General features: G+C 39.4%; 2 protein-coding genes across 11 annotated transcripts in view; one reads left to right on the forward strand and one right to left on the reverse strand.

Annotated features, from left to right (window-relative positions):
* The window catches only part of acsl3a (acyl-CoA synthetase long chain family member 3a), a 27,513-nt gene extending 25,614 nt beyond the window's left edge, over positions 1-1,899 (reverse strand). The window contains exons 1-3 of one of the 9 annotated variants that reach the window (XM_086079897.1): positions 935-1,104; positions 520-747; positions 357-399 (exon numbers count right to left, since the gene is read on the reverse strand). The gene's annotated coding sequence lies outside the window, so the exon portion shown is untranslated. The other 8 variants (XM_086079900.1, XM_086079898.1, XM_086079894.1 and 5 more) reach the window with 8 other exon arrangements.
* farsb (phenylalanyl-tRNA synthetase subunit beta) lies at positions 1,123-17,483 on the forward strand. 2 transcript variants are annotated; one of them, XM_086079890.1, is made up of 18 exons: positions 1,123-1,275; positions 1,821-1,876; positions 2,255-2,409; positions 2,483-2,555; positions 2,644-2,759; positions 3,945-4,095; positions 4,167-4,275; positions 5,869-5,939; positions 6,021-6,082; positions 8,126-8,177; positions 8,253-8,314; positions 8,463-8,670; positions 10,856-10,936; positions 11,011-11,103; positions 11,190-11,307; positions 12,000-12,152; positions 14,570-14,717; positions 15,787-17,483. In XM_086079890.1, the coding sequence occupies exons 1-18, from the start codon at positions 1,218-1,220 to the stop codon at positions 16,550-16,552; spliced, it is 2,532 nt and encodes an 843-aa protein (XP_085936016.1). In that variant the 5' UTR covers positions 1,123-1,217; the 3' UTR covers positions 16,553-17,483. The 2 variants fall into 2 exon arrangements, with proteins under 2 accessions (XP_085936016.1, XP_085936017.1); XM_086079891.1 differs by lacking the exon at positions 1,123-1,275 and adding an exon at positions 1,601-1,706.
* Positions 17,484-17,951: the final 468 nt, after the last annotated feature.

The following is a 17,951-nucleotide window of genomic DNA, read 5'->3' on the forward strand; positions in this document are numbered from 1 at the left end:
GGTCAAAAGTCACTAAACCTGTCTAGTACATTGCATAATTGTACAAATGTGCCAATTAGGACTCCAAGGAGTGTGTGTACAGTACTATAGAAATACTTTACAGCAGGGGTGACCAACCTGGTGCCTAACCTGATATCCTTCCCAATAATCAGCAACCAATGACAAGCTCCCCTGAACATGTAAAACAAAAGCTGGCTTGCTGTTTCTCTTTTAAAACAAAAACATTACAATTTTAGCAATAATAGCACGCCTATTTATAATTCATAAATCAACAGCTAAACGTGTACATTCATAAATTATAAATGTACACATTTAGCTGTTCTTTGTTTTTATTTATTTATTTATTTTATCCTTACCTGAATTCGTTGTCCAGCCCCCAAACAGTCAATATCAATGAAACTGTGCAGATACACGGGAGTCGTGATGAAGACATTTACGTTTTCTCGGCAAGTTGATGCACCTGCAACTGAACGCATAATCTTGCGGATACATAGGGAACACCGGCAAAACAAAACTCACCTTTAACTGTAGCTGTTAACGCAAGTCTTCCGTTCTGGTTCTTTCCATCAAGCAACACCACCGCACGAGAAATTGTTTCACGTCGTCACTTGCTTGCTGAACGGGTACGGACGCAGGGGAGGGAGAGCGACTTTCGTCGTGCTATGATTGGACTTGAAGAAGTGGCGCGTGCTGACTGAGGGACGGGCTGGATGCGAGGAAGAAGGACCGGAGGAATGCAAGGGTTACCTGCGGTCACATGAGCCAACTGGGTTTATTTTAGCCCGCAATGCCCTGCATTCCATTTTAAATGTATTTGACTTCATTTGTCATTAGGACGCATTTTTTTTTTCAATTTATCAATGAAAATACATGCACACTTAACGTACCACCTTAGTCAGTACACATCAATATATGTGCTTAAATTCATATTTACCATCCACTTTTCCTTTAGGTCCATTCTTACGCCCTTCTAAAGCATACAATGTTAGGTAGATTTTATTGAATTGAATGAGCTAATAAATTGCTTGAACTGCTATATTTAAAGAAATGGCAGCTTGTTTGTCTAGTCTGCACGTTTTGCTCTACTCGAACAGGAAATACTGGTTGAATAAAAAAAAAAAGGTGCATGTGTGTCGTCAGGCATTTCTACGGGCAACTAAAGCCGTCTTGTTGGGTCCTTTCACCGTGGCTAAGAGTAGGAAGCTAACCAGAAAAACATGCCAACTGTCGGTGTGAAAAGGGATCTTCTCTTTAAAGCGTTGGGGAGAACCTATAGTAAGTGAAGCTAATGTCTTAATTAAACGAGAAACAACAATATGTCTTTAACATGTTTTCTGCTACGCGAAACATTACCACGAGTGTTCTGAAGTGCAGCCGGTAACAGGTCGCTAATTAATTGATTTAGGTTAACCTCTCCCAACTACTTAACACTCTAAGAACATTTTACACGAAACATACCTTCAAAACCAATGTGTTCTCGTTTTTTGAACAGTAAAGTTGTTTGAGCACTTTGTTGTCTCGCCACCAGTGGATTTCAACGTCATTGCATCATCCACAGCACGTCATTAGGCATGAAACGTCGCAAATTTAAGACCAAAAATACGTTGAAGATGTCATGTAATGATTTATTTACAAAAACTTTCAAAAAAAATCACCGTAAATGCCTAAATTTGCTTTATAAATGAGCAATTTATCATCGGAATGAGGTACATGTTATACCATTGTGAACATATTTTTCCCATGTGGATATTATTCACCCTGAAAAAAAAATCTAACCACTGTCTTACCATTCATTAATCCTTGTTTTTCTCTTCGTTCAGCCGATGAGGAATTTGACGAACTGTGTTTTGAATTCGGACTGGAGCTGGATGAAATCGTAAGTAGTGGATCACACCCAATTGTCGTTATATAGGCTCCGATACCCACGCATCAAATGTTATGTATAATACATACTTTACTTTTCTCATTCTAAGCTTTGGGTGCAATAACTTGATTTAAATCACTCGTGGGAAATCCTTGAGAAATGTTTATAACCGAATAGTTGTTAGAAAAAAATGAGCGTTAGCGTTGAGCTTGAACCTATACGTTAAACAGTTTCCTGAAATCATCCTGTTTGTTTGTAGCAAACATGTATTGTACCACAAGGGCAGCTTGAAAAAGTGCTTTGAAAGTGTTAAAGTATAATGTTTTCAAAGGTTTGTGGACCTTTTGGAACTTAATTCTGACATGTATCTAAATGTGTGTTACTGTTCAGACCTCAGAAAAGGAGATAATTAGCCGTGAGCAAGGTGATGTAAAGGCAACAGGCGCATCTGATGTTGTCCTTTACAAGATTGATGTACCAGCAAACCGCTATGACCTTCTATGTTTGGAAGGTTTGGTTCGTGGGCTGCAGGTCTTCAACAATAAGTAAGACTTATATTATATATTGGTCAAATTGCTGTATACTGTATTCTGATACTCAGACTTTTTTTTTGTCCAGGATGGAGGCACCACGGTACAGACAAGTCAGCCCCATCAGTGGGGAGTCTCAGAAGCTTATTATCAGCAAAGAGGTGGGTTTGTAATATTCAGAATTGTTATACATGCAGTGCTTCAAAGTATTATTCCACAAAATTTTAATTTGCATGTTGTCATTTGCAGACAGCATCAGTGCGCCCCTATGCTGTGGCAGCAGTTTTGAGGAACATTACATTCACACAGGAGCGCTATGATAGCTTCATCGAGCTGCAGGAGAAACTCCATCAGAACATCTGCAGGTGAGGTCAGGTGTGACACTGTACAGCACCGCAAATATGACCCCGCAAATACTGATACAAAAAGTGTGCACATAATGAAGTGTGATACTGCTGTACTGATCAACAAATATAAGACATTCAGTCATATTTAGTACACTACTACACATTTTTTCCATTATACACCATTTGGCCATAACTTCCATTTCAATCACTCAATCAATGATAACACAATAACTTTTTTAAAACTCTGGCCTTGTGTTTTGAACAGCGGTGCATTATACTGAAAGTTGTTTTTATTATAACGTACCTCCCATGTAGCTAATTAAAGTAAGCGAAATAATATGAACATAAAAGTACAAATGACAACCATGGTAATAAACATATTGTTGCCAGTAATTTAAACTGAGTATTAGCCAGGAGCCATGCAAGTTTCAATGCATTACCCCATAATAGGGATGGACAATTTTTGCTAAGATTTTTTTTGGGGGGGACATTTTTAATTTTTTAAATTTAATAGACTATATTAAACCTTAACTGGGTAGGAAAATAATACACGATCCTTACTTGACAGTTATGTGTGGCTGGACGTTGAACCTGCTCACTACTGCATCACTACAGATTGATCAAATTAGAATAAACTAAATGCACCTCTGTGCTTTGCTAGGCAGTTTTTTCCTCCCTTGCCACTTTTTTAATGTCCAAACAATAAGCAAAGGAAAAAAGAGAATGTGTGCTCCTTTTCACACATTTATGTTTTGTGTCATCAATCTTTCTTCTGTATAGCAATTTTATGTTGTAATCAAAGCTAGAAATCTTAGTTGCTGTGAGAGTAATTTTAATTTTGTTTAAAAATGTTTTAATAGCTGAGCTGCGGCATCAAATTCTATTTTTGTGTATTGGAAGTATACCCGCCATGACCTGCTATTGTTTTGAATGAATACAAATACAAAAAATGTGACATTCCATGTTTTACCATCTGTAATTCCACAGCAATGTTTTCGGGTCTGGGCATGGCATCCTTTCAGTATTAGTACACAATACTATATGGCGGTGTTGTCAGAATTTTGTTATCACGACATGACAATGCTAATCCATATGAAAATGCATTACAGAACTGATGCTTTGAGTGTTTTCTGAATTGGTCATTGTCATCTTATAGTAAGTATACCATGCCACAATTGAACCTTTAGAACAATCCTTGTGCAGAAAGAGGAGCCTTGTGGCGATCGGGACTCATGACCTGAATACCATCTCGGGTCCCTTCACGTACACCGCGAAACCACCCAGCGACATCACCTTCAAGCCCCTCAACCAGACGAAAGAATACACTGCCACCCAACTCATGAGCCTCTACAAGGTTCAATAGCTACTCAAGAATGTTTTCTTTGTTTTTTCCTTGCTTTGTTGACCTTCTTTTTGTTGACTTAGACTGACAGCCACCTGAGACATTATCTTCATATTATTGAAGACAAGCCGATGTACCCTGTTATTTATGACATCAATGGTATTGTCTTGTCTATGCCTCCCATCATCAATGGTGAGTATTTACTGTATGCTATTACTCAAATTTTCCTAAAATTGCAATCATCATTCAAACATATACAGTGCTGCTCAAAAGTCTGTGAACCCTGCAGGCGTGGTCAGATTTTTTGTATAATATATTAAAATAATCTTATTAAATGTTTAGTCATACCCCAATCTACAATGCTGACATTGAAAATAATGGACTTGAACAAAAATAATGATATTATCATTCATTATTGAACAAAAGTTGTTGATTTAAGAAAAACTCAGATTTCATGGGTGCAAAAGTATGTGAACCTCTCACTTAATTGGACATTGCACCTTCTTTTGCAATGAGAACTTCATCCAAACACTTTCTTTAGTGACTTATCAGTCTTTCACATCTACTTTGGGGGATATTTTGGCACTCTTCCTTGCAAAATGCAGCCAGTTGAGAGAGGTTGGATGGGCGTATAGCATAAACTGCCCGCTTCAGGTCCTGCCACAGTATTTTGAAATAATTTAAGTCAGGATTTTGACTGGGCACATCCAGAACATGAACCTTGTTGTTCTTCAGGAATTCCTTGGTTGTATTGCTGGAATGCTTTGGATTATTGTCATGTTGCATGATCCACCTTCTACCAGGCTGTAACTTCACAAAGGACAGCTTCAGGTTATGTTTCAGGATTTCACAATATTCCTCTGAATTCATGATTCCCTGGATTATGCGGAGTTGTCCAGGTCCTGAGGATGAAAAGCCAGCCCAGAACTTAACATTCTCACCACCCTGCTTCACTGTAGGGAGAAGGTTCTTTTGCTGGTATGCAGTGGTGACTTTTACCAAACATGACTGTTTTAGTTGTGACCAAACAGTTCAATTTTGGACTCATCAGTCCACAGAAGGGACTTCCAAAAAGCTTCAGTGTTGTTTAGGTACTCTCTGGCAAAGTTGAGATGGGCAGCTTTTGTCCTACCTGATCCTACTTGACTGCTTGTTTTAAGCAATGCAGCTCACGGTTCACTTACTTTTGCACCTACATGAATTGACCCAAAACTATTTTTAATTAAGTTTTGACTACACGATTGATTTTAAAAAAGAACAATGCATTGGAATGCTAAACCTACACCCGTTATTTCATATAAAATGTAATGGTTCAGATTGAACAACAAAATCAGGTTGAAACAATTGAGCAGCACTGTATGTCTGCTTGTAAAATGTGATGTTATGATCATTGATTTAAAAAAATAAAATAGGAATGTGCCATGAAAATAATGCATCTCCGTACTGCGTTGTCATGATATTTACTTATTTGCATAACAAAATTCTCTGGGTTGTCCTGCAGGTCTTGTTCAGTATCTACATGATAATACCTTGTAACACATAGTTCTACTTATGACCACACCTTCCCCATTCACTTTGTATTTGAGATGAGCAAAGACACACTGTTCTAAAGAGCTCAATGTGTGTGGTAGCAATCAAGTATGAATAGTGTTCATTTTGAAAGTAAATCCATTCTTTTCATGAGAATTGTGAGTAGGGATGGGTACCCAAGTCGGTCTGTTTTTGGATCAGAAAATGCATTTAGTTGTTCAGCTTTAATTTGTAGCTTTCCATTTGTTTTTGCAGGGGATCGCTCAAAAATTACCCTGAAGACAAAGAATGTCTTTGTTGAGTGCACAGCCACAGACCTGACCAAGGTAGAACCGAACCGAGTCCCCAGAGAAATGTTGTTCTTCATGCAGCATTCTCACAACAACTAAAATGTGGCTCTTCTCCAGGCAAAGATTGTATTGGACATGATGGTGACCATGTTCAGCGAGTATTGTTCACGGCCTTTCACGTAAGTTACAAGTTCATCAACGCTTGGAAACAGAAACGTATTATTTAATGGTGGAATATGATGAATGAAACTGAAAAGACACATTCTTGATTCAATCATTCATTAACCTCTCCAACCTATTTGGTGACGTCAGAGCAGCTGCTCCCCATCAACTGCCAGTTAGCACTTATTATCATAAGCAGTCTAACATCATTCCAGCTCAAACTACATAATGAACTTTTTTTAATTTGTATTTACCCTGTTTGACTGCTTTGGTACTGCCACCTAAAAATGTATCATATGTCTCTTATACACAAACCATTAAATGTTTGGACAAATTAAAACGTAATATTTCTTGTAGCGAAAACATAATAATTAATGTTCTCATCAATTTCAATAAAAGTGTTGAGATGATTCACTAAACTTGTTAGATAATAATACTCAAGAAGGAATTTAATGACTTTAGGAATTTTCTCAAATTCATATTTTTTATTTTTTTATGAGAAACAATATTAAAAATTTACTAAGTTGAGCTGTCAGATAATTGTAACTGAATTCAGGGCTCTAGGCTAACTTAGCACTGGTGCCACCAACGTTTTTTCTTTCTTTCTTTGGTGAACCCAAGTTGAGTGCATCCAAATTTCCGACTGTATCTTATTCAACACCACAGTTTTATATGTACACTCTGTTTCTTAAACAAAATTGCTGTTGGTCTCATTTGGCAATGCAGGTATGGACTGGTAAATGATTTATTATGATTGATCATCATAGAGTTTTTTTTTTAAATTATTATTATTTGAAGCACAATTCACAAAACGGGAAACTTATTCAAAAGTACTGGTGCTTGAAGTTTTCTGTCACACTGTTGGTTAGACATTTGACCTTAACATTCAAGAAATTGTTACAATCTTATCATCCACAGCTATTTCTACTATATATCTGATGGGCGTAGGTCACTCACATAGGCCTGTCACGATAACACATTTCTTTTTAGACACGTATGTATTTTCACAGAAACTATCATGATCAACGATGATACAGTTAGTGCTGTTTTTTTTCCTTTATAGTGATATTATGATGAAGCATCTTAAATTGAGAATATCGTTTTTTTTTTTAAGTAAATAACTTATTTTTTTATCCTCAAGAATATGATTTACATTGAAATGTAGAACAATAAATACAATATCTATAAAATATGAAACAGTCTTGGGCTCTGTTCACAAAAATCCCTCTTAAGTAAATACTAAACTTTTGGCACAGAGGTATAAGAGTCACTAATACCTTAACAGGAAATATACTGTCATTCAAGTTTCAAGTTGGTTAAGTGTTGTATTCAGATTTGTACAGCAACAGTCTATCAAAAAAAGAAGCATTTCCCTGAATGCTGTGTGTTCACAGCTATGCTAAGCTAATGTGCATACTTTCCATTAAATTTTCTGGGACTGTCGCCCCTGCCAACATAATCATCACCACTCATCACATGCAGTATGTCCATTTATTGTATTGCTTTAAATGGGAATGTTGACGTTAACAAGGCCACCAAGTTGGCATGTCTGTTAGTTTGCAATAGTCTTACAGTATATCTCTTGTTAAATCAGGAATCAGTTGGTTCCAGGTCTGTTAAATAAATGTTCCACTGTATATTACATCTCAGTTGAGAGACAAAATTGAAATGTCAGGAGGGGTTAAATGTCGCACGAGTTGTAACGGAGAGTCTACTCATGTGTAATTGTTTTTCTTACTCAAATCATCTGTAAGCCATTTACTTTTAAGTGCAATGATGAGTTTGAAATTATATTAAATTGTGGCTCACAGTTTGTGGTATATTTAACATTTAAACTATAATGGAGACAATTAATAATTTTTGGTGTATGGGAGAGGTGCGTGTATCAGTTACTCGCTATTGATAGCTGAGCACATACCCTTTGTGGGGGATTTACGGAATACAAATCTGACCAAACAAGTGTGACTGCGGAAGCTATCTTCAATCACATTAAATAGAAGATCTAGTTCGTGTTTTTATATGAATTCATATTTTTCCATTTCTCCCTTGTGCTCTTTCAGTGTAGAAGAGGTTGAAGTGGTGAACGCTGATGGCACCACCTGCAAATATCCAGTACTGTGCTCATTATACTTACATACACAAAATTCCCCTTTAAATTGCTTACTCTCATTGTGTCCTTTGTTTTAGGAACTGGCTTACAGGAAGGAGAAGCTCTCCAGCAAGTTTGTCAATCACAAAGTTGGCATCAAGTAAGATAGTCAGACATGCTCAACAACAAACAGTTATCGTTTTGTTTTTGCAACTCAATATTTCAGCATGTTTACTTGGAAAAGCAGAAACCTCTCCTCAGATCTTCTGACAGGCGACTTGTGCATGTATTTTGCTTTTTCTTGAAAGCGAGTCGACGGAGAAGATCGCCCAGCTGCTAACTCGGATGTGCCTGCGCTCTCAGGCCACTGGTGTAGGTGATGAAATAGAGGTTGAGATCCCCCCCACCCGCTCAGATGTCCTCCATGCTTGTGATATCATGGAGGATGCAGCCATGGCTTTTGGCTTCAACAACATCCCCCGCACCACGCCACAGACCTACACCATTGCCAACCAGGTATGCTAGTTCAACATGTGTGTACAACAGGGGTCCCCAACAAAAGCCACCCGCGGGACCGTTCCAAATTTAGCTCACCAGTGATGGGCCATTGTGGTTTTCTAGGAATGTTGTATAAATGATCATTTGAAAATGGAAAAATCAAAGCGATTTATAGAATTAAAATTGTGCATTCAGCACAGGAGGTCCCTGGGTTACGAACATCTGACTTAAAAACATTTGTGGATATGAACAAACGCTGACTGATAAATACGCCACATCAGACTCTACAGTATGGTAGCTCCCCTTTCTGCCATAACTTAGCTGAGCAGCACAGTTCCATATGCGCATTTTTGACACTCATCTACAATGAGGAGAAGAAGAGTAAGACCACTCAGTCAGTTCACCAGCCGCCATTAAACATCACAAAGAAGGAGCCACTTGGGTGCAGACTCCTCTGCAATTCCATCGTCAGCATCGTCTTCCACCTCAGCAGTCTCACCTGAACGTGCACTCTTAGAGAAATCCACAGAAGATAAGAAATCTCCGGCGACAATCTCCGATGGCAACGCTGCCTACCGCCAACAATATTTTCTCCTAATCTGCACATCCGTCTGCATATGATGTACATCGGCTTCCTTCTAAAAATGTGCTTAAGTTCGATACTAATGTTGTGCTTGTTGACATAATTCCCACATGAAACTCATGTTGAGAGGTTACCGGTAGTTCAGGCAAGGTGTCATTTTTGTGTGTTGGACTTTCAGTTGACTTCCTGTTTTTGGGCAAAGTGAAAAGTAATGGAGTATTTTGTGACACACCTCCAACTCCTTTTCTTGGGCACCACGTTACAGTATTTCTATTTGAAATGATCTAAAATTGAAATTATAGATTGAAATTTAATATATAAAGACTTAGGAACAATTCAGCTCTTGAACAGCCTCGGAGCTCATTGGGTTTATATCTTGGGGACCTCCCTCCTGTATTGGCATTTATCTGTTTCCTGTTTACCGTATTGTGAGAACCCATTAACATGATCAGTGTCTTAACATAAAGGACTAGTCCGCCAATAATAAATCTTTTTAGAATTGATTATCCTGTTGATTATTCTATCAATTACTCTGTTAATTGCACTGACCACCCCATTTTGAGGTTGAGTATTTGTAGTTAACTTAGCCAAGTTAGAGGATTTTTCCCCGCAGCCCAGTTAACATATGATAGCAAAGACACCAGACTACAAAGCGCAGCTCAGCAACTGATTAAAAGCTGCAGCGGCTAAATTTAGCAGTAACGATTGAATTTGTTCAAACACTATATTGGATTCCTATTATAAACCACAGCTCTCCACGTTATAACGTGGGATATTTGCAAAAAAAAAAGGTCGCACAGATGATTAAAAAACAACTTTTGTTTACCTTAAAGCTACTGAACACAAAAAAATCAGTTTTGAATAGCTACTGCCACCTGTTGACTAAAAATGGAACTGCACACGGATTTGTGTGTTCCCCCCCCAAACAAAGATGAACGCAGCTAGCTGCACAGTAGCGTCCCAGAACCTTTCTCATTCTCGCTTATTGTTCCTGGGGATAGCACCTGTCATCCGTTGCCATCAATAGTGGGCATCGGTAGCCAAACAAACAACAGAGAGTGGGGTGTCGCATTGCAGAGGTGGCTGTACTTATGCCACTCATTCCCTTTGCTCAATAAACTCGACTCAAGATATTTATTTTCGCTCTCAATTGCTCGCAGTACCACACTGCTACGTAATATGCACACAAACTTGTGCATTTCTCTCTCAGGCAGCCCACCCCTCTCTCTTGCGTGTGCACTCCAACCGTAAATTGCTGATGATGATTCAGCACAAAGTCGGACTCGGGACACATTCACTAGTCCACTGTTGACATGTTCGGTAATTTCATTGGTCAGATGTGATGAGACTTGAAGCTCGTCAGTAAAACTTTATAAATAAACCGGGTCACATTAAAAGCCGCAGGGTTCAAAGGATGGGAAAAAAGTAGCGGCTTATAGTCTGAAAAGTACAGTACATGTAATTTGAACAAATGTGTTATTTCAAAAATGTTTATCAGACTGGTAGCCCCTCGCACTAATTGGTAGCGAAGAAGTAACTAAAAATGTTGGTGACCCATGATGTACAGTAACAAATAAGTAACTAATAGCAATGCCATCAATTATTTGTGTTCTTCTATAGTTTCCACTGAATAAATTGACAGAGCTGTTAAGACACGACCTCGCAGCTGCTGGTTTCACAGAAGCCCTCAACTTTGCTTTGGTAAAACACACAACAATTTAAAAACCTCATTTAAAAAATTAAGAAGAGTAACACAATCTCATCTTCCCCTGTAGTGCTCAAAAGAAGATATTGCAGACAAGCTTGATAAGAAGATTTTAGAGACAAAAGCGATTCACATCTCCAATCCCAAGACTGCAGAGTTCCAGGTGAGCAACAGTTCCACAAGAGGGCCCTCTCTGACTTTTGAAGAGAGTGTCGCCGTTTTAATAACACTGTTCTGTTGCTCCACCAGGTGGCGCGCACCACTCTGCTGCCAGGCCTGTTGAAAACAATTGCAGCCAACAGGAAGATGCCCCTGCCCCTCAAGCTGTTTGAGATATCTGACGTAGTGCTGAAGGATGAAACCAAAGGTAGGCGTCTGAATGTGTGAAGTGATTAGCATAGTCACGCTGAGCAATTGTACATTTGCAGAGAAACGGTTTTCTTATTGTCACTGACGCTATGTGAGTTTTAATCAAATCTAAACTCTGTAGAGATTTTGGCCTTTCACTATTGAGTCTTTAGAATCAAGAATCCTGTCAGTTATTGCATCAATTACTTGACTAATCAAAATGTCAATCAAATGTCTTCTGTGTTTACTGCATGGACATTTGCATTCAGTCAATTGGACATAGTGCGTCTGTCAGCGGCACAGTTCATGCGTAAACCTGTAAGTGGCCAAAAAATGGTTCCAGTCATCACATATATGCTTTTAAAATGATTAAATATAGTTCTGAGGCAGACATTTTTATGTTGACCTTTTTTTTTTTGTCAGCCACCCAACTACAACCCCCCCCCCCCCCCGAAGTAGAATTATGCATTAATTTGTCTTTTTATAAAGTTATCCAGTTAATGAAATTACTGGTGCCAGTTAGATGTATTATTTAAATGCTTATTTACAAACTTTACAAAATTGACAAATACACCACATTGAGGCAAAATAATGACAAGTTTTCTTCCATGAACCTACCTAAGAAAAATAGTAATTGGAAAATTACAATTGAATATATAAATATAATATATATTTTAATTTAAACTTATTGGCCATCCTCCCGACCACCAGATGTTGGGGCGAGGAACAGCCGACATATTTGTGCTGTGTACTACAACAAGAGTCCAGGTTTTGAAGTGATCCATGGCCTGCTGGACCGTACCATGCAACTGCTGGCGGTGAAACCCGGCCGGGGAGAGGGCTACCATATCCAGGCTGCAGACGGTAAGGAACGTCAGTCTTTCTCCCACATGAAAAAAAAAATGTGTTAGGTTAATTGGAAGCTCTAAATTGTCCATAGGTGTGAGTGTGAATGGTGGTTTATGCTTTGCTATTGTCTTGCGACCAGTCATGGGTGTACCCCGCCTTTCCCTCAAAATTAGCTGGATTATACTCCAGCTCATGCACAACCTAAACGAGGTTGGAGCATAAAAGGGATGGATCGCTTGTGAATCGCACACATTGCATAATCAAATGTAGAAATGACAACCATGCTCTTGTCGATTGACAGTAGTAACCTGACCGATTTGTGAGACTTCAGAAACGGTTTGCTGCGGGTGTGAAGCACATCTGAACATATTTTGGTTCCTATAAAGACATACAGTACACATACATTTATTGGGCCTCCCTCTCCTAGTCCTTGTTTTCACACACAGCTGGTCATCCCCTCCCCAGCCATTTATCTCTGCTCCCCTTGACAAGCGTGCTCCAAGGGCGCACTGTAGGATATCCGCACAGCAAATCAATTGGGCTCAGGTATCCGATGTGAGCAGAGGGAGCAAGAGGAAAAACAGAAGGGGTGCTGTCAGTGGAGCTGAAGGTGCTGTCACGAATGGTCAAGAGAGCGTGGATTGCAGAGTGGAGAAAATATGGAAGTCACGTTCCTTACTGCAGTAGCAGACAGACAGCAACAGCAGTGCTCAAGATCCTCTTTGACTTTGTCACCTTGAGCAACATTGGTATACTTCCCATCTGTCATAATACAGTGCCTTGCAAAAGTATTAGCCCCCTTTGAACTTTTTGACCATTTGCCACATTTCAGGCTTGAACCACTTTTTTTTAAACCAATAACTGAAAAATACTGTGTGCGAAATTATTCACCCCCTTTTCTCTCAGCGCAGCCAACTGACCCCAGAAGTTCCCTGATGATTTCTGAATGATCCAATGTTGACCTAAATGACTGATGATGATAAATAAGAGTCCACGTGTGTGTAATCTTAGTACAAATGAACCTGCTCTGTAATAGTCTCTGAGGTTTGTTAAAAAAACAAATATTGGGGTGCAACAGCATCATGGCAAGTCTGACACACCAGGCAAGTCTGGGATAAAGTTGGAAATTCAGACAAATTGTTCTGGAAAAGAATTTCGATTCTTGTGTGTAACGTTTAATATTTGTATTGTTGTTGGATGCTTGGGAAGTAGCTTGTGTGCGATTTGGGTCTGCACTTCTAAGTTGGTTAATGTGGTGTCGGTGTGAGCCGTCATATCGGATACATGTCACTTGAATTGTGCATGTAAAATCAGATATAAACATTCAAATGAAATTGGACATTTAGACCCGCAGTGTAAATATAGCCTTATTAGCTAACTGTACTTATCTTATTTGAGTCTGTCTTAGGGCAGTTTTCTAAACTGTGGCCTCAAGGGGGTGGAAAGCGGCTTGTTTAGATTTTCAATGACTAACTGGCTATTATTGAAGATGTTGCAGAGCTATTTGTACTGCTGCCTTTGGTTTCTGCTGAAAGTACGAGTGAGTACATGTGAGCTAACAGCAAATGTAACCATTTTGATACAGGGAGAGCTTTTCTTATCTTTCGCCCAGTATATACTGTAAGCAGTGGGCTCCGGAACGCCATTAGCGGACCTTGGTGAAATACCATGTCTCTTGTGCGTGGGGATGTTGTCATAGCAACTCCTTCATCCTGTGAAATCCATCACAAATCTGTCTGATTGCTAGTCGTCACTATTTTTAAACGGGTTGAACCAATGGTTGGTCTCACTGTTAACGGAAGATGGCATTGGCACAAATAGATATCGTACCCTCAGATTTGATTTTCAAGAAGAAATCTTTGTGAAAGTGACTAGGTATGAAATCCAATTAAAGTTCCATGGCCTCAGAGGTATTTGCTATTGAGTAATAATCTGATTTTTGTTTTTGTTTTTAATGACTTGCTGCTCAGTGATGTTGAACAAAACACATTACTGTACTACGCAACCCGCCAAAGCTCTGCAGCTCTAATTGTCTGCGCTTACTTAGATCTTCAGCTTTAAGGCTTTGGGTTTCAAATGGGTTAGTGGAGGGCTGAGCAGTGAAAGATAATGTGGGGAAATGATTGACTGATAATGATAAAGGTCACATGACAGACAGTAGAGCACCACCCATCCTATGACTGACCTTTGCGCTTTCTCTTACTCAAAGATAAATCGGCAAACCTGTACAGATTTGATCATAGTCCATCGTCATTAAGTCGAGGAATTAAACAATAATGTAATAGAAATGTCACTACATGCCAACATAAAGGCCTCTATCACACCTTTTCACACTGGGTGAATCTGGAACGTATCCCCCACCTTTAAAAGGGGGTTCATTGTAGACGTAACACTGTAGAATCCTCATTAGTGATGACTCTCTCTTGTTTCAGATTCCACTTTTTTCCCCGGGCGCTGTGCAGAGATCTTTGTCGATGGAAAGAGCGTTGGACATCTTGGGGTCCTCCACCCGCAAGTCATTAACAACTTTGAGCTGACGATGCCCTGCTCCGCCTTTGAGATGGACATCGAGCCTTTGCTGTGAATTCCTCTTTTTCTGCACTTACCTTACAAAATAGCATCCGGCATGTAGCCACCACCCTGTAATGTAATAATTTTCTGGAAAATGTAGTAACGCATGAAAATGTCAAAATTTGCACTTAATCAAGAATGTACTAAACCCCAACAATAATGTAAGGACTAATATTGTAATACAATTTCTGCCAATAATGTAATGTAGTGAAGGGCAAATGAAGCTTCATGAAACACTTACGATATTTTTGCTACGATAACGGCGGCTAGTGCAATGGAAATTGATTTCCACTGCGTCTTTAAACCAAGAGCACCATCGAGAGGAGCAAAAAATATTGCAAGTGGTTTGTGAAGCTTCATTTTCCCATCACTACTCTGCAGAGTTGATTTAACACTGAATAAGTCAACTCTGTCAAATAACTCCCAACACTGACCTCCATTTAAAGTCAGACAGTGTTAAAAAATGCGCTTTGGGGTTGAAATCAACTCTCAAAACTATGTAACATCAAAATTATAATGCTCCAACCTTTGCTGTGAATGTATATAACAGTCTTACATTCTCAAAACACAAAAAGTCAAACTTTGGACTGCAAAATAACATATATATTACTTTATATGTCAAGTTTTACATTAGCACTTTTGAGGAAAAAAAAGACCCACGTGAAAATGTAATGAATTCCCAAGGTATGATCGGTGAAAATGTTATTACAATATCAGTCAGGATTTTTAAAAATAACATTGAATTTTCATTAAATTAAGTGCAAATGTTACTACATTTTCAGGCTTTTTTTTTTCTTTTAATTTTTACACTTTCTGGGTGCTACAAGGCACCGCCATTTCTAAGTAGTAGTAGCAGAAATGCATTTGGAAGTATGCCAATGAATGAGGACAATAAAAGAACCAGCAGCAGTGTGTTGAGCCATTTCATTTTGATGTATTAACAACTTCGTTGAGCCCATTTACTTCCACTTTCATTCACTCTGTTGTGTGTGCGCGTTTGTGTCAACTAACTTGCATGTGTGCTCTTTTTCACCTCTATTCTATGCTCATCCTGTTTTGTCGCTTTTGGTTCTTCTAGTGGCCACACGGCTGAAATGCACCTCACGCATGAGGTCCCCCTGCAGGAGGTTATCACACACAAGTTCCCCACTGAAGTCAAATCCCCACAAGGTGCCGCCGCCGCCTCCTCCAAAACGGTGTTTGGAGACTTGAGGACACCCGATGCACTCAAAGCTCTCAATGATTTCCTTGTTGACAAAAGCTACATTGAAGGCTTTGTAGCATCTCAGGCAGACGTGGCCATCTTTGAGGCCATCGCCTTCGCGCCCTCACCGACTTTGTGCCATCTCCTGCGCTGGTACAACCACGTCAAATCCTTCCACGGGGAAAGAGCCCACCTCCCTGTCGCCAACAGGCAATTTGTGCTGCCAGATACTCTTCCCACATCCACCAGCAGCGACGACGACATAGACCTCTTCGGCTCAGACGATGAGGAAGACGGCGCAGAGGCGGCGAAAATGAAAGAGCAGCGGCTTGCGGAGTACGCAGCCAAGAAGTCTAAGAAACCAGCAGTCATCGCCAAATCGTCCATCCTTCTTGATGTCAAACCCTGGGATGACGAAACGGACATGGTAAAGATCGAGGAGTGTGTCCGCAGTGTCGCCATGGACGGGCTGTTGTGGGGGCAGTCCAAGCTGGTGCCGGTTGGTTATGGAATCAAGAAGCTTCAAATAGGATGCGTGGTGGAGGATGACAAAGTGGGCACCGATCAGCTGGAGGAAGCAATCACCGCCTTCGAGGAATATGTTCAGTCCGTTGACGTGGCTGCCTTCAACAAGATCTGAACGATACGGACGCTTGGGCTACCTTCCGCTTCCACATAGATAAAACAAGGATCAACCATGTAGAAGAACCAGCTTCGCAGGTTGTGGTCACACTCGAATGTGTGTGTGAATGCTTAGCGATATGCTAACTCGCCATTGAGCAATCTCAGTCCACTGGTGTGGTTCAGATCACTTCAGACTCATGTTTTTCTTCAAAAATATTTTTTAGGGGTGTCAGACAATTACATTTTTTTATCATAATTAATCGCATGACTTCAATAGTTAACATTTTATATCTGTTCTTAATGTTTTTTCTGTTTTCATACTCTTGTTAACGTAAAGTGGAAACATTTGAAACTAATAGAAATATGGCTGCATCTTTTAGTCATTGATACCGTAATTTCATAATTCATAAAATTGACTTCAAATTAAATAGATGTACTGTACTGTAAAAAAACAAGTATGATATTGATTTGTGTCATTTTTCTGCCCCTAGATGGCATAATGACATTTGTAAGACTATCTAATATTTAACATGAAGTAACTTGTTATATCCTGTGCATTTTTTAAATTGTAAAATGCAACTTGACCCCAGTCTCCACAAATATATATGCATCATTATTCAATTTATTTCTGCTAAATTTTGTCGTCAACGTGTCTACTGCGTTGCGACTGGAATTCCCCCGTGGCGTTAAAGGAACTTTAAATTAACTCAAAATTAACTACTAATTTCGACACCCCTAATATATATATATATATACACACACACATATAACCTCATCATCACATATGAACTGGTCTGAAAACACACAACATTTGGTCCTAGCCAAATGTGTGATGCAAAATGAATCTGATCATTTGCTGCTTTGTCCGTACTACACACCTCTCCTTGTCCTAAGTGGTAAAGACACCAGTCTGAAAACAAGCCAATAAAAGCCCTCTTAACTTTGAATGCTTTGATTTTTCTTCTGTTCTTCCTGTAAACGTGAAGTTGATAAGGAAAGCATGCTGTGCAGCCGCCTTACAAATAAGGTCTGACAGACACGCCAGCATTCCTTTAAACTTAACTGTTCATCTGAATATTTGCATGATAGCTTACAACTTGTTGAAACTTGCAGGATGATTATGGTGAACATTTTCTGAAGCAATTTTTCTGTTCAACTGGTTCTATTTTACGCGAGCTTTGGTCTGATTTTCTATTGCTTAACACCTTTCTCCAACTCCCATAGAAGCACACTCAATGTCCTGCCACAATGCAGTTGACAATTTTTTCTGAAAGTCTCCCCGGCCAAAAATGATATATTTTGAAATAACAGTTGACCCTGCTATTTGCGTGTGCTAAGGACCAGGCCAGCCCGCAAATAGCAAAAATCTGCCTATAATTGGCACTCATAAACATGCATTGAGATTTTTCCCCCAT

This window comes from Leptonotus elevatus, chromosome 7 (assembly GCF_054856555.1).
Source record: "Leptonotus elevatus isolate MCC_2025b chromosome 7, RoL_Lele_1.0, whole genome shotgun sequence".
In the NCBI taxonomy this organism is placed as follows: Eukaryota; Metazoa; Chordata; class Actinopteri; order Syngnathiformes; family Syngnathidae; genus Leptonotus; species Leptonotus elevatus.

Coding starts and splice junctions, on each gene's coding strand:
- farsb (XM_086079890.1), top strand. CDS start 1,218: ATGCCAACTGTCGGTGTGAAAAGGGATCTTCTCTTTAAAGCGTTGGGG. Junction 4,276..5,868: donor TATGCCTCCCATCATCAATG/GTGAGTATTTAC, acceptor TTGTTTTTGCAG/GGGATCGCTCAAAAATTACC. Junction 10,937..11,010: donor AAGCCCTCAACTTTGCTTTG/GTAAAACACACA, acceptor CTTCCCCTGTAG/TGCTCAAAAGAAGATATTGC.